The 17344-nt window shown below is 40.6% G+C and overlaps 1 protein-coding gene across 7 annotated transcripts in view; it reads right to left on the bottom strand.

The window, feature by feature from the left end:
* Positions 1 to 2207: 2207 nt before the first annotated feature.
* Positions 2208 to 17344, bottom strand: part of LOC143033365 (protein DOP1A) — a 73330-nt gene continuing 58193 nt past the window's right edge. For 4 of the 7 annotated variants that reach the window (XM_076198709.1, XM_076198708.1, XM_076198704.1 and 1 more), the window contains 12 exons: positions 14952 to 17199; positions 12363 to 12562; positions 11944 to 12178; positions 11422 to 11548; positions 11143 to 11296; positions 10775 to 10986; positions 9292 to 9444; positions 8896 to 9091; positions 8317 to 8331; positions 4703 to 4870; positions 3811 to 3946; positions 2208 to 2936 (listed from right to left, as the gene is read on the bottom strand). In XM_076198709.1, the coding sequence (XP_076054824.1) occupies positions 2706 to 2936; positions 3811 to 3946; positions 4703 to 4870; positions 8317 to 8331; positions 8896 to 9091; positions 9292 to 9444; positions 10775 to 10986; positions 11143 to 11296; positions 11422 to 11548; positions 11944 to 12178; positions 12363 to 12562; positions 14952 to 17199 (4075 nt within the window). In that variant the 3' untranslated portion in view covers positions 2208 to 2705. Of the gene's footprint in view, positions 2937 to 3810; positions 3947 to 4702; positions 4871 to 8316; positions 8332 to 8895; positions 9092 to 9291; positions 9445 to 10774; positions 10987 to 11142; positions 11297 to 11421; positions 11549 to 11943; positions 12179 to 12361; positions 12563 to 14951; positions 17200 to 17344 lie in introns of all 7 variants that reach the window. The other 3 variants (XM_076198710.1, XM_076198705.1, XM_076198706.1) reach the window with 2 other exon arrangements.

Raw genomic sequence — 17344 nt, 5'->3', positions numbered from 1 at the left:
AGGGAGTTGGGAGATAGGGTTGATGAAAGAGTATTAGGATGGTTTGGACACATGGAAAGAATAAGTGAAGAAAGACTAGTAAAAGAGGTATGGAAGGCAGATGTGGAGGGAGTGAACATGAGGGGACGTCCTAGGATGAGGTGGATGGATGGTGTGAAGGGGGCTTTGGGGAAGAGGGGAATGTCTGTTGAGGAAGGACAGGAGAGGACAGAAGACGGGTGAATGGAGAATGTTTGTATATGGATGATGTTGTGATGCATGAGGTGGGAATGGGTGGGGAGATAGGGGGTGAGGTAGTATGTGTGAGCAAAATTTGACACAGCCCCAAAGGGATTTCTCCCCGTCCTCTCCTTTTATGCATGGGGGGACGGAGAGGGGGAGTCACCGATTTAATGAAGCGGCCTTGCTGTGGATGTGCTGTGTCTTGCGACACTGCTTCTGACCCAGGGCAGTGGACAAGGTGCAGGGATGACCCGTCATCTAAGAGGTGCTAAGATGAGAGGGAGGGTGGAGGGGTGTGGAGTGTATTCAGGGATGGAATGAGTAGGAATGATTTTATGCCTTTTCCTTTTTGGCTACCTCCCTTGTAAGGGGGAAAAAGCCTTGGTATATGTATGTATGTATGTCTTCACTCATTCTTTCCATGTGTCCAAACCATCCCAATACTCTTTCATCCACCCTATCTCACAGCTCCCTTTCCACCCCCGTTCTCCTTCTCACTCTATCTAGCCTAGTAACCCCCATCATACTTCTCAGACACCTCATCTCAAATACATTCAAATTCCTCTTCCTATGTTCCATGTTTCTGCCCCATACAGTGCAGTCGGCACAAGCGCTCCTTCATACAATCTCCTTTTAGCATCCATTCCCAAATATCTATTTCTCATTACACTTTTTAATCCACCAAGGCATTTACTTGCTTCTCTCAACTTACATTCTACCTCCACTCCCTTTCCTGCCACATTCGCACCCAAGTATCTAAAACTATCCACTTCCTCCAGTCTTTCTCCCTTAATGCTCACTTTCAGTCTGCTGCCACTTTCACCCCTTGTACATCTCATCACCAATTCAACTCAAATTCAAAATTTAGTTGAATTGGTCAAGCCATTATCATTATGGGAGTTGGGATATTTACACTGTTTAAGGTTTTCTTAATTTGATATGTTCTTATTGTTTTATGTGCTAGTACTCCTTCATTAAATAGGGCAATGGGGAAAGAGAGGGGAGCCACCATTGCATTGTCATCATAAAAGATGGTTCCTAGGTGTGGGAGAGGCCTTCATTGCTTTGTTCACGGTACGGTAATGCAGAGAGGACCAGGATGCAGCAAAGGGGCTTTGGATTGGGGAGGCTGCTACTCTCTCCTTATTCTTTAGTTGTGTTCTTGCTGCAGTTGTGGTTGATGGGTGACATTGCTGGAGATAGCAGTCAGGTGATGATAATATATGTATATAATTTTTTTCACGGTATTTTAGAAGGATCCTGGAGGTGGGTGATCCCAGGAGAATGACTGATGGGAGAGGAGAATGATAAGGCTATGACAAAAGAGAACAGATTTTTCTGCATGAGGGGATGGTCGCTGATTAAGTGAAGCAGCCTTGCTGTGGATATTGTGTATCTTGCTGCATTGCTTCTGACATGGGCAGTGGGCAGGAGACATGGATGAAGAGCTAAGATGAGAGGGATACAAGGGCAGTGGATGGGAGTGGGTGCATGCCTTTGACTTGGCTACCTCCTGTATAGGGGGAAAGATGCCCTTGGTATATAGATAGATAGTAGAGAAGAGGGACCAATGACAGGTACCTGCATGTGGTGGTCCTGCAAGAGGGACAGCGAAGCCACCCAATTCCAAAACCCATCAACACCTTCCACCTCCATCGACAGGTGCAGCCTTGAGGGCCTGATACTGTCTCTGGTTTGGGTTTAAAACTCTTTGTTAACTTCAACTGTATTTATTACACTTTTCACACATGAGGACCTGACACTTGGAGACTGCTCTCCTCTTCCTACCATTTTCAGCTGGTGACAGAGAAACAGTCCCACAGTGATAGAACACAACAGTCCAAAGTTTCTTCCCAGAGAGATCTGTGGAAAGTTCTGAGGACCATTGCCAGCCACTGTGGAGCTGTGGGCTTTCCATTTTGTGAAATTTGAGGCAACAATTGATTAAACAAGAAGGTACAATGCAATGTCAATGAAAAAATAAAATAATTCAGCATTTTATTAATCAAAGACCAGTAACAGTATTCTCAAAATATACCATTTTTGTATATATCACATTTTTCCATCACCTCCTTCATAAATAACAGGCAAAACAATACTTTATGGATTCCCACTGTAAATTAGCATGTACAAGTTGCCTAGTGCAGACACCTAATATTCATACAAATGCATAGTCAACTTATTAATAAAACAGCTACTTCATGTATCTAGTAGGGTGGGGAGCAGAAAGTGTAAAATTTGCATCACACAGTCTTAGGTTTGACTGACAGTGCCTGTCCAATTGCACACAATATCGCATTTACAGTTAATTTCAATTCCTAAAATATCTTACATAAAAATATCACTGATGTAATATTAACCAGTGAAAATATATTAAAACCTTTTTTTTTGCAAATAAAACAATGATATATAAAAGTTTCACAGTCATACTATGCAACACTCAAACTCTGTACACTCTAAAACAAAGAAATATGACAACTGCTCTACATTGGCAGTGGTTCTAGGAAATCTTGCTCAAGAATGGCCTCAACGTGCTGGAGCTGCTGGGAAGGGGCGAGAGTAGCCTGGCCTGGTTGGTGGTGGGCAGAAGTGGTAAAGTTTGGAGAAGCCAAGGTGTTGAAAAAGGGTTGAAGTTCTTGTAGGGTTGAGATTGAGGTGCAGGTTAGTAGCAGGTGGCCTGGCTCATGCTCCAGACATCGGCTGGAGCTTCCAGCCTAGAAAAGCAAGCATTAATATATTTAGTTAGAATATACAAAGAGAGCAAAATATGAGTTGTTGATATTGATCCCTTGATTGTCTGGTCTAGCTGTCCCATCTCACTGAGGAATGCCGCATCTGGAAAAGGGTTTTCCTACAAATCCCTTATAGAGTGTATATTGTGTTGTTGGCATGCATGATTGTGTACAATGCAGTCTTCCATAATGTAGTGTTACATCCTGGACAGTTATCTGCCATGTTATCATCCAGCCTCTTCTGGTAGCCTAGAAGAGATGGATGGTGGCTGATTCAGAGTTTGGCCAAGTGGACTCTGTCCTCTTGGGGGAGAGAGGATTCAGAGGGATGGATATCAGGGGGTCTGGCATTTAGCAACATAGGTTGAACTGAATGCTTCTTCATATAGTACCAGTAACTATTGGGTAAACAGTACAACTTCATTTTCTAAAAATGAAAGGAAATGACTAAATGGGTTCTGTTTTTGAAGTGGGTGTGTTTCGACTTGGCTATCTCTTTGAGAGGGTGAAAGGACCTTAGATGCAGACAGAAAAACATGTTTATATGCTATGCCCTTACATCTTAAAAAAAAAAAAAATAAAAATAAAAAAAAATAAATAAATAAATAATAATAATAATAATAAATAAATAAGAATAAGAATGCATCAATCTGTTGCTTGGACCTCTTACTTCTAAAATGAAAAGATGACTTATAGATCAATCTGTTGTTAGGTTATCTTGCAGAAGACCTGTAGTTGAAAACTTAACAAGAAGAAACATTATGTATTGTATATAAAAATAAGGTGAAGTAGAAAAGGTGCTGTTTTGCTTAGGAGGTGAATTTATATATCAAGAACTTTGTTGCCCATTCCTTACCTTTGATCCCATTAGTTTGGCAATCCGAGCAATATGAGGAATAAAATCACATTTCTTCAGTAGAAAGCCACCAGCAGCTTCAGGTTGCTGAATTGCTGGAGACTCAGGGATTGGTCCAACAAATGCCCAGCGATACCTGAAAGTATATACATATACCAAAGGTTTTTCCCTCACACAAAGGCATAAAATCCACTGCCACCCATTCCATCCCCACCTACTCCACTCCCATTCACCACCCCTCCCTCCCTCTTATCTTGGCCCCTCCTGGGTGATGGGTCATCCCTGCATCTCACCCACTGTCCTGGGCCAGAAGCAGTGCTGCAAGACACAGCACATTCGCAGAAATGCCACTTCATTTAATCAGCGACATCCCCTCCCCCTTCCCTCATGCAGGAAATGAGATGGGGAGAAATCCCTTCGGGCTGCATCAAATTATTTTTCGCACATACTACCTCACCCCCCTATCTCCCACCCACTTCCTTTCATGCATCACAGCATCATCCATACACATTCTCCTCTCACCCCTATCTTTTGTCTTCTCCCTTTCTTCCTCAACAGACATTCCCCTCTTTCTCAATGCCCCTTTTACTGCATTCATATATCTCATCCTTGGTTGCCCCCTCAAATTAAAGGGACAAAACCCAATATTTTATTTATTTTTTTCTTTATAAATTTGTAAATGAAGGATATATAGTCCTGCCACTTATCTCTCCACTGTCCCAAAATATTTACTTATCATGCAGGAAAGATTATTGCTCTCTCTCTCTCTCTCTCTTCCACCTACTCACTCAGTCACTCACTCACACACACACACACACTATTAGGTAAATAGGTAAATACACAATTTAAAATAACTTTACACAAAAATCTAAACTATACAGCAGATACTCACATCTGAAACTGTGGGAGGTGGCTTGCTGGCAATGCCAACATGAGGTCCAACAGCTTACAGGCTGCCAGGTAGAGGGTGAGCCAGGCTGGATGGTTGTGGGCATTGAGGCCATTACTAGCACTGACCACCCACCAGGAATCCAGAGTTGATAACCGTTTCAAATGGGAACTGCAAAGATTTCTTACCGTCACCTAAGCTTCTTAAGAATATAAGTCCATATACCCATTATCTAATTAAATATTAACTTAGGATTCTTTTTAAAAAGAAACTGCATATCTGGATAGTATTTCGTGACATGAAAGCTGCTATCAAAATAAACACCACATGAGGACAGCTTTATCAATTACATCCAAGAGGTGCCAAGATAAGAGGGAGAGAAGAGGGTGGAGGGGGTGGAGTGTGATGGGGTTGGAATGGGTTGGAGTGGGTTTTTATGCCTTTGTTTTTTGGCTACCTTGTAAGGGGGTAAAAAGCCTTTGGTATATGTATGTATGTACTTGATAAAACTGTAACAAGTGAAATATGTATTAACCCCTTGAGTACCGGATGTGTGCTTTGTGACACCTGCGTGTCACGGCCGAGTGCACCCGCCAGGAACCGAGCGTGCTCCCCGTGACACGCACGTGTCACAGTTTTAAGCTGTGTGTATTGAGGGCTCTCAAGGCCTCGGTTTCTGGGTTATTTCTACCCACGTGGTGCCAAGTGTCTGTGTTTACAAACATAAGGCTCCAGCCATTCGTGGGACGGTTTGAAACGTTTGTTTACCTAAGGTTGACGGGTCGGTAACGAAGGAGTTAATAAAGGATCCACCCTCACATGGTGTTTATTTTGATAGACTTGTTGACAACTGCCAATTTCATACATGAAAGCTGCTAATGGATACATGTGGGAACTTTCCTTAGTCTTTCATGAAGCAATGCCAGCAATGTCCAAAGCTGCTTAACATCAACTTATATTGAAATATGTATGACAGAATGAGTGGAAAGGGTGGTGAGGTAAACACCAAAAGACTGTAGGAGTTTTATTACTAACATTTCGTTCTTAAGAGGACTTCCTCAGAGTATGAGTAAGTCCTCTTAAGGATGAAATGTTAGTAATAAAACTCCTACGGTTTTTTGGCATTTACCTCACCACCCTTTCCATCAACTTGTGTATTCAGGCAAGTTACTGAATAACAGTTACTGAAAAGCACATTACCCACACAGCAAGCTTTCCAGTCATTTAGTTAACATTATATGATGTAATCCCATGAAAATATAAAATTTCATGAAAATAATCAAACAGTCCCATGAAAATATAAATTAAATGGAAATAAGTTGTATAGACACGGTAAAGGAAACATGGACTGGAGGTAAAGCTTTTATTCCTGACGTTTCGTCTATCGACTTTCTCAAAGGAATGAAATATAAAAGCTTCACCTCCAGTCCATGTTTCCTTTACCGTGTCTATACAACTTGTTCACATGGATTTTAAATGGAAATAATCAACATGTTCCCATATATAATACTAATAAGAACATTTTACCCACATTGCTGAAATAATGGTTCTGGTTCTGTACAAATCAGTTATAATTTAAAACAATTTCATCCTTGTCCATGCAGAACTACAATGCAAATGTTATATTTTGCAAAATCACATTCAGAGCTAATTACACTATTTCCTCTTCTCATCATTGCTTTTCATGCACCAAAAACTGGTCAGTATGACCAGTTCACAATCATAATTACCACAAAGCTTCAAGTTCCCTTTTCTTCAAGTCTGATAAAAGATGAAGTTGTTCAACTCATCACCAACAAAACAATGATGATGATTTGGTTTAACATCACAAACTCCCCCATCAAGAGGTTAGGATGGTGCCCCTTACAGAGGACGTTGTAGCGTGGAATTTAATGAGCTATGCCCTTGGTCCAACTTGCTTGTGGCAGGGTTTGAATTGCTGTCACCTTGACCTTGGTTCTAAGTTGTGGTGCACTTGCTCAACCAGCGAGCATCTATCACCAACAAGTACATAAACACCATGTGAGGACGGAGCCTTTATTTGTACTACATTTCGCTTATTACAGCTGTAATAAGCGAAACGTCGTACAAATAAAGGCTCCGTCCTCACATTGTGTTTATCTCGTCAATCTTGTCGGCAACTGCCACTTTTAAGGAACAAGTACATAACAATGACATTTCCCCCCTTTATATGAGGGATAGCCAAGCCAAAGCATGCCTTGATACTTTGCTTGGGGAAAAAAAAAAAAATACGGTGGGGGGGATTCATACTTCTCATTCTGTCCCATTTTGATGCCTTTTATGACATGCATGGTAACATCATAGATTCTTGTGCCCTCCATCAGAGTGGTACAAGTGAGATTTAAGAAGACTAGAAGGAGCATGGGGTAATAAGTTTAAAAATGAAGATTTGTCTCCAAACATAAAAGAATATGGAATGATTCTGGTCCGTAGGGGTGCCGCTAAACTCCATAAGTACTGACAGCATACAACTATGCAGCCAATACCCTACAAGGGTTCAGTTCCCAATAATCCTTCTTTCATCAATTGCACCAAAAATGAAATCAATAAACTAATCATAAACATAAAGCCTTTCCATAAAATGACTAATGTATTCTATAATGTTATACAAAATCACAGACAACAAAGATTTCCATGCTTACATGCTGATATGTCATAAAAAATGTACAAACATCACAGTGTATGCTTAAAATTCCACTGTGCTCATGTAAAGAATATTTATCAAACTGCTACAACTATTCAATATACCAGCTAAAACATGGCTAAGTAACAAAGCCATAAATGTAGTAATTTCACCTATTATATCCAGTTTTCTTGGTAAACATTGTTAGTACCCGACTTGGGTGACCACTAAACAGAATAAAGAAAAAAAAATATGATTAATGCCAAAACTGTAATCACATGCAACATTTTCAAAAACCTTGAAGTTTCTGATCTGCAAGTAAGAAATTTACATACTGCAAAATAGGGAACAAACATCTAGTACAAGACATACAAATCTATGTTATGAAAGCAAATGACACACTGAAACTGAACAAAACATATGGAATATCTCAAAAACAATCATAATCATACTATTAAAATATCTACACAATGATTGCTGTCATCTGATGAGTACCTGTCAAAAGACATCAAATACCAATCATCTAACTAAAGGTCAAGTACTTTGGTAAATACTACTAACAATTGTAAGCATTCAGAGAAGTATGATCTTTCAAGAGAACTACACAAACTTACTAAGATGATACATTTTTACACAAAGGAATCAAATTTGGGAAGTAAATCTTGTAAAATCTGTAATATATCATGCTAATGCTGCTGGATGCTGAGCACAGAGACAGAAAAATAACTTGAAAAAGGGTAATAAATTGTTACATCAAGCATCTATACAAATATAATTACAAAGCATTTGGGAAAACCTGTAATGAATTCACCAAACACAGTACAGGTCATGCCAAGACATGTTTGATGACGATTTTTACTGTTACTTCTGGCATTTACAAATCCAACAGCAGGCACAGGGAAAAGAACTGGAAAAAGCAAAGCACAAAATGCAAAGCAAGATGTCGAATGTGGGCTCAATCTTCGAGTATTACCTGCCACCCTTCTTGCTGCCTGGCCCAACGTCCCACCACCAGCACACAAAGGCACCAAAAGAAGGAAAAGTGGGAAAGAAAGACGGTCATGTAAGTCCTTCACACAATATAACTACAACTCTGATGAACAAATATTTATACAATAATTACATGAGAACATTTTACAGCTAAACTGAGCTGCACTGAAGGGAAGCATCATCATATAAACATAATAGTTAGCTAATCCTCTTATGCGACATGAGCTGTGATGTGACCAAACAATTGCTTCTTTTCATGATGCTGACAAGTCTATAGGATTTGAGGTGCAATGTGGACATGAAAGAATGTGTGGAATGGCTTTCAGTAAGTGAGTGACAAGCTGGTTTGTATTCATTGTATAGAACACTACTTCAATATCAGTGCTTCATCTGTAATCAATACATAACATCATAAACAAGCTCAGCTATGCTCATGGATGCAAAATGTGCTAAAGGAAATGAATAAATAATAAGATAACCTCCTTGTATAACCTTGGAGGCTGACAACTAAATATTATAAGTCAGACTTCAAAATAACATTCAAGAGTGGAGGTCTCAGTACCTGAATTGTTCTGTGTCCGTTGCAAGCTCCTGTTCGATCATCAGAAACACCTGAACCAACTCGGTGATGATGACAGGCCAAAGTGATGTGACACCACGAGGAGACATGCGCAGTAAAAGAACACGAAAACACAGCAATACGCCTGCTACCAGGCCTGGGATGACCTGACCTAATCGTGTTACTTCTGAAAGTCTTTCTGTAATGGTAAATTAAACAAAATGATACACTTTTGAATTTAACTTGAAACCAACATTTGTGTTAAATATATCTGTGTTTCATAATGACACTTCCCATTCTCATGGGATTTTGATAGGCATGGGTATATGCTTTGACTTGACCATTTCTTTATAATACAATAAATCTATTTTAAATTCCTACAAAATTTCAGATACATACCTTGAATATCTGGTATGTGTCTAATGTACTGATCAGTTTCAGAACAGAAGATGGTAAATGCTAATCTTTTAAGAAGCCCAGCCCGATTTTCATACTCTGATTCTTTGCTCGAGAACAAACTGAGAGATCCACCTTGTGACATGGACACACGATCTGTGAACAAATCATTAATTAAGTTCTGGAAATGGGCTTTATTTCTGTAAGTCTTATTTTTCCACACAGCAATGGGGAGGGGATGAGAGGGAGAGAAATTTATATTTATATATATATATATATATATATATATATATATATATTCATCTTTACATGAATATATATATATATATATATATATATATATATATATATACATATATATATATATACATATAAATTTCTCTCCCTCTCATCCCCCTCCCTGCTTCTGACCCTGGGCGGTGGGCGGGGTGCAGGGATGACCCGTCATCCAGGAGGTGCTCAGATGAGAGGAAGGGTGGGAGGGGTGTGGAGTGTATTTGGGGATGAAATGGGTGGGAGTGTTTTTATGCCTTTCCCTTTTTGGCTACCTCCCTTGGAAGGGGGAAAAAGCCTTGGTATATGTATGTATGTATGTATGTATATATATATATATATATATATATATATATATATATATTGAGAGAGAGAGAGAGAGTCAAACTACACAAACACATAGGATGCAGTGGAAAAATAAAAAAAAGTTGCTCAATTCAAATTACATCTGCCCAATATTTTTGTTTGCATTTTTTCATTAATTTTTATTTATCTATTCTATTTTTTTTATTTATCTATTGGCAAGGTTTGGACACATGGAAAGAGTGTGGAAGTTAAGAGGTGGAGAGAATGAACATGTGGGGGCAACCAAGGATGAGATGGATGGATGGGGTAAAAGGGGCATTGGGAAAGAGGGGAATGTCTGTTGAGGAAGGAAGGGAGAAGACAGAAGATATGGGTGAGTGGAGAATGGTTGTGTATGGATGATGCTGTGATGCATGGGAGTGGGTGGGGGATGGGGGGTGAGGGAGTATGTGTGAATGATATTTTAATGCAGCCTGATCTCTTTTTCTGCATGAGGGGACAGAGGGGGGGGTTGGTTGGTTTCTGATTAAATGAAGCGGTCTTGCTGTGGATATGCTGTGTCTTGCTACATTGCTTCTGACCCAGGGCAGTGGATGAGATGCAAGTATGACCTATCATCCAGGAGGAGATAAGAAAAGAGGGAGGGCGGGGTGGTGAATGGGAGTAGTATGTGGGGATGAAATGGGTGGGAATGGATTTATGCCTGTGACTTTGGCTACCTCTCTTGTAGGGGGGGGGGGAAAGCTGTTGGTATATGTATGTATATATCTTGTTTGCCTGACCTGACTTGTCTGGTTATCTAAGCATTCCATATGGATGAATTCTGGACATTTGAGATAATTTTTATCAGCTCAGCTGAAATATCTATGTGAACTACATTTGAAAAATAAAAAATTAAAATGCTTACTGAGAAGCTCCTTAAATATAGTTTTGTCATGGGTGTAGAGGTTATCTACAATGGTTCGCCAATACGGAAGGATATGGGGTTCCATGACAAAGGCCTGAGGATCAAGAAGCAGCTCTAGCACCTCCTTCCGCCACGCCTTCAGTGTATATTGGTAGCCACTCAGTGAGGATAATAGCTGCGAGCAGGCACTGAAGGCTTCCATGTTGGATTTCCTACAGCAAATATATCCCCCACTTTAATCACCATGTACTTACAAATGAATATTAAAGATGTCATTATCAACTATATCAATTTGTCAATATGAAAATTCCTTATTGCAAAATGTTTCCAAGTACAAAACATTTATTGCATTGCGAAGCTATACACACATGTGGTTCCTCAGATATGGAATGACATAGGCCATGATATTTGTTAAAAGTGGAATAACTTTGTCCTTTTCTTCGCTCACATATAAAACATCCAAGAGGGGTGCCAGCAGTTCTGCCAGTACACTGAGTGCTGCAACACTATATCTGGAATCATCTGAAAAATCATAACCCCCAAAGAAGCATAAATATCAATACCCTAACTTGTAAACAATCATCAGTTCCAATATTACACAGTACAATGGCAAAGGTCAGAATATAAAACAAAATACATGTTACTACCTTTTTCATCTTCTTTTCTCTCGAAAGTATCAGTTCTGACTGTCAGATTTCGTCTGAGCCATGTTGTGGCTTCTAGGCACGATCCAGCAATGTTTCCACATGATTCTAGCAACTTCCCAGCTACATCCTACCAAATCATGGGGAAAAAAGGGTATTAGAAGGTACTACTCTCCACTCACATCTATCTCTTGCCATCTCCCTTTCCTGCTGGACAGACATTCCAATTGTATCTAAGGACCCATTCACCCCATCCATCCATCTCATGCTTGATCTTCCCCTCAAATCCAGTTCATTACCTCTGTCTTCCACACTCTATATTGTTAGTATTTCATCACTCATTCATAAGCCCAAACCATCCCAATATTTCTTTTATCAATCCTATCAGCCAGCTCTCTTTCCACCCTCAGTCTCCACCTCTTCTCCATATTTCTCACCCTATCTATCCTTGTAACTCCCACCATATTTCTTAAACTATTGTTACATGCAGTGTTCACTATGAGAAAGCAACATTGTTAAACACACCTGCACCTCCTTCATGTCTTTTTTGTCCTGAAGTTGAGGAGCTCTCTGAACAAATTCATTTAAAGTTGCCAAGAGAACCAGTTGTGCTGGAGGTGTAAGAGAAGACCCCTCTCTTATCACACCTACCAATGATGTCCAGCACTCACTCAGCTGGGACCCTGAGCTTCTTTGAACGTAGACGAAGAAAAACTGGAGAACACTGACCTCTAGAGGAACTTGCTGTATTTGTAAAACCAACAAAGAATAAACAGTGAGTAAATCAGTTAAAACAACCACATCAATATAATTTTTACTTAGTAATGTCTACTGAGAGCAGTATCATGTAGTAACCAATGGTAAAAATTCATTAAAACCCCTTCTCAGAAAATATCCTGAAACTCTTTTCACTTATATAAACAAGAAAAGAGTTGAAATATACCTGTGAAGCTCCTTCAACAATTGGTGGTTGCTTGACAACCTGTTTAACTGAAGAGACTAGTGTGTGTAGAGGAAGAACTTTCAGGGATGACAGCATCTCCACCAGGGCACACTGTTCATCTGTAGGGGCACTGCACACACTGGCTGTGTATGGGTTACCCATTGGCCGTCCCTTCTTCTCATTTGCTGGATTGCTGATGCCCTAAGAGTGCAGGTATTTTCTGTCATAATTGTCTTACACACATACATATGTACACATGTACATACATATACCAAGGGCTTTTGCCCCTTACAAGGGAGACTGCCAAAGTCAAAAGGCATAAATCCACTCCCATCCATTTTATCCCACACACACTCCACTCCCGTTCACCACCCCTCCCTCCCTTTTTTTTTTTGGCTCTTCCTGGATGAAGGGTCATCGCTGCACCTTGCCCATTGCCATTGTCATAACATTTATAGAAATTCAGCCCTTGATTTAATACTCGTAAATACTCATTTCACAGACTTTGGAGGCAATGGACAAAATTCAGTGACTCAGAATAAATTTCCGAGCCCTCTAATATATGCTCATGGCATATCAAATTATAGTAAATCTGTCAAATCTATTATATCTATCAGAACAATGTTCTGTACTTTAACTTAAAGTTGGGTGGCAAAGTCAATGCACACACCCACATTATACACAAAACCCAATTAACCACTGCACTCGTTTCACTTTACATCTGGGGTGAAGAGTGCTTACATTGAAATTTGTATACGAGTCTACTTCTGACTGAAATTGCCTAATAAACAATAATTCACTTTTGGCTTGACTTGACCCTGATATAAGCAAAAGCATAAGTCATTTTGATTTGTTCTCTGTTTTTTACATACATATACCAAGGCTTTTTCCCCCTTACAAGGGGGGTAGCCAAAAAGAAAAAGGCATAAAATCATTCCCACCCATTCCATCCCTGAATACACTCCACACCCCTCCACCCTCCCTCTTATCTTAGCACCTCCTGAATGACGGGTCATCCCTGCACCTTGTCCACTGCCCTGGGTCAGAGGCAGTGTCGCAAGATACAGCACATCCACAGCAAGGCCGCTTCATTAAATTGGCAAACCCCCCTCTCCATCCCCCCATTGCATAAAATGAGAGGACGGGGAGAAATCCCTTCGGGCTGCGTCAAATTTTGCTCACACATACTACCTCACCCCCCATCCACCCGCCCATTCCACCTCATGCTATCACAACATCATCCATATACAACCATTCTCCATTCACCCCTGTCTTCCGTCCTCTCCCATCCTTCCTCAACAGACATTCCCCTCTTCCCCAAAGCCCCCTTCACCCCATCCATCCACCTCATCCTAGGACGCCCCCTCATGTTCACTCCCTCCACAACTGCCTTCCACACCTCTTTTACTAGTCTTTCTTCACTCATTCTTTCCATGTGTCCAAACCATCCTAATATTCTTTCATCAACCCTATCTCCCAGCTCCCTTTCCACCCCCGTTCTCCTCCTCACCTCCTCATTTCTCACTCTAGCCTAGTAACCCCCATCATACTTCTCAGACACCTCATCTCAAACACATTCAAACTCCTTCTCTCTTCTTCTCTTATGTTCCATGTTTCTGCCCCAAAAATATGTATTCCAAGGTATTTATTAAATGCCACAACAGGAAACCATGTAGGTGAAATTCATTCATTGTACAACACAATTTAAAACAACGTGTAAAAAGAGGTTTCACTTTATTTTATTTTCTAACTGGGGGAAATAATAAATTTTGTTCCTCTATTTTTGATCAGTAAAAAAAAAAAAAAAAAAATTCTTGGTACAATACTGAAACTAAGTTATGTCAATCTTAAATATAGCAACTTAAATGTGAGACTAAAGCTGAAACCATGATTAGTGATAATACACACCATCAGCCACAAAAATATGTGCAAGGTATGTAACAATACTATTTAGCATGAGCTTACAAGGGAGGTAGCCAAGTCATGGCGAGATACAGAGACAGGACACCAAGAGCATAGCTCCCCTTCTAGTAAGATACAACTCGGTAAATATACATTCCACTCCCATCCATCCCACCCCCCCTTTCCCGCCCTCTCATCTTAACTCCTCATAGATGATGGGTCATCCCTGTTTCCCAATACTAACAATACAATACTAATGATGATTTATGTTGCCACTGGATGGTATTAAACAAAGTTCAAGTAGTCCTTAAATATGCCTAATCTACCCTTTAAGCAAACTAAGCTCATGGTCCTTAGTCACAGGGACCTGCTAATTTTTTTTTTTGCTGGTTTACATGTACATTATGGGATCTCATGTAAAAAAAGAAAAAAAAAAAAGAAGAAGAAGAAGAATAAAAAAAAAAAAAAAAAAAAAAAAAAAAAACAAAAAAAAAAAAAAAAAAAAAAAAACTCCTCTTTAGGGTCCCCAAAACCCTAAAATTGGTCTTGTCTTCTAGGATATAAAAATTTACTTTGGTTGAGAGCACTCACTAACACTCCTTCCCCCCCAAAAAAAAGAAGAAAAATATATATATAATAACGTAATATAAAAATAAAGAGAAAAAATACAAACATAAAATTACTGTACCTGCCAAACAACACTGACAGCTGCCAGGACGTGAGGTGTGTGATGATGTGATACAGGTGAGAGGAGCTCAATGATATGTTGTCTGACTGTGCGTCCATTACCCAGGATGGAAGGCGTATTGCAAGGTGTGGCTCTCCACAGTGACAGAAGTGCAGAGATGATGCGCGGCAGGTGAGAGAGTAGTGTTCGACGTGCACAGGAGGCTACATCAGCACCGGAGGTGTCGATTGGTGCATCTAAGATTTCGCTCATGGGTGAGAAAACATGTAGGAGGTTGTAGAGGATCTGACCAGCCGACTGTCCGGAATTCTGTGTCGTCACTGGGGTGACAGTTTGAGACGTTCCCTGTGTCGGTAATGACGGAGAGTCCAGGAGACAAAAATGTACCACTGTTGTGAGACCCTGTAGGAGAGTTAGGGTGTGATCTGGAGGTGCCTGTATGCACATGTTCGGATCTAGAAGATATAATGTAGCCAATTCTTCTAAGCTCTCGCAAAGTAGGGACGTCAGCCGAAGAGCATTTGACGGGAGGGAATGACCCATGTGGGGAAGTGCAGAGGTAAACAAGTTCAACCAGCTGGAGTGCAAATGCCGTAGATGGTTTAGTTTCAAGGCGGAAAAGATGACCATTGTAAACATGGGTTGGGCTGGTATTGGCTGGCCTGGCTGATATTTTGACGAAGTCACACCGGAATATTTCAAACTAATGCTTGGAGGCTCTCTTGTTACATTATCTGACCGATTGGCGGCAAGAGTGTCCTCCAGTTTGATGAGGGATGATGTGAGCTCTATGACAAGCATAAGGTATGTCTCTTGATAGGGACTGATAGCTAGTTTATCACTTACACTAACACTATTATATTCCAGGACATCTTCAGTAAATGTTCTTACTTCAGAACCAGTAGAATTTAGGTCTGCTTTCGACTTTGCCAGGCCTCGAATGGCATGAACAGTGGAGAGCAGACAGTGTAAAACACATTTCTGAACTTTACACTTGTTGAGTAAGTCTGCAACATACGGAGTAAATCCTCTGGGAGAATCCGTGATCAGTGGTGTGAGATGCGTAAAAACCCGGATAAGGACTTCACATGCTGCTACCTGCACTTCCTGGTTATCTCGCAGATGTTCTTCCCGTAGCCTGAGGTGGGGGAGCCGTGGGTAGTACGAACGAAGGTAATAAAGACAAACTGTGATCACCACTTGTAGATACATTGTTGACCTAAACTGACTGACTAATTCATTCACACTGACACCATCAAATCCTTCCCCAAAAACCGATCTACGATGTCTGGCAAGTAGAACTAACAAGGGCGAGCCTGCTTTGAGGCTACTAATACTGCTGGATGCTAACGTTAGGAGCAGCAATCGTGGCTGGGCTTCGATCAAGTTCCTCACGAGTGAAAGTCCATAGAGACATTGCCCACTGTCAATAACTTGTGTGTACAGGAGCATATGGGAATGTAATGGATGTACTGTCATTTCATGACTCATTGTACTCTGAGAACACGTTTGTGACCTCTTCTCACTTTCACTTGACCTTTCACTGTCCAGTCCATTCTGGTGATTTGCAATCGCATTATCGATTATCTCATCTATGATACTCTGGGCAATTTCTATTGGAGTCATTTCCTTCTTCTCTGCTTGGATTGATGAATCCTGGCTATCATTCCTGCTACCACTAAGCTGTTTCTGGTATGAGCCATTCTCAAATCTTACAGCATTTGATAAATTTGGTGGCCGATTCATCTTGACCAAGTCTTCCATGTCTATCCATGGATGCTGTGTAAATGGATTAATCATCAATGACATTGGTGCTTGGAAATGGGAATGTTCATAACTGGAAGGAAGTTCCAGATCTGTTAAGTGTGCATGATGCGTCACAACTTTGCTGTCGTTGGAGAGCGATGTGAACGTAAGTACATGCCGCTCTGTTTTACCCTTCCCTATTTCGTGCGAGTCTCTGGACACGTGATACATCACCTCCCCGCCCACTGAGCTGATGGCAAAGATGTATTGATCGTCGTTCGTCTCCACAACTCCTGGCTGAGTGGACTGATTGGACACTTTTTCAATATTGACATGCTGAACACTGACCCTCCTTGTCTGCGGATGGAGGAGGAGAGCAAGAATGGGGTCCAAGAGACGAGCTGTATCTCCTCTCTGGAGGATGGACCCCAACCAAGAATGCGCCAATGCTCGTTCAGGGCCGCTATCGCCTCTTAATCTTTCCACCATGAGGAAGAGACATCTGCAATTATTCAAATATAACATATATAATATATAAATATATATATATACAAATACACATATATACAAATACATATATATATATGTTTATAAAACAATTATAACAAGTAAAACACAAATGTGTAAGCAGTGCAAGTACCTCTGCT

This window comes from Oratosquilla oratoria, chromosome 15, assembly GCF_046742065.1.
Source record: "Oratosquilla oratoria isolate Oo_2021 chromosome 15, ASM4674206v1, whole genome shotgun sequence".
Lineage (NCBI taxonomy): Eukaryota > Metazoa > Arthropoda > Malacostraca > Stomatopoda > Squillidae > Oratosquilla > Oratosquilla oratoria.
Note: the sequence above shows the minus strand (reverse complement) of the source record. Positions and strands in the feature narration are given on the sequence as shown.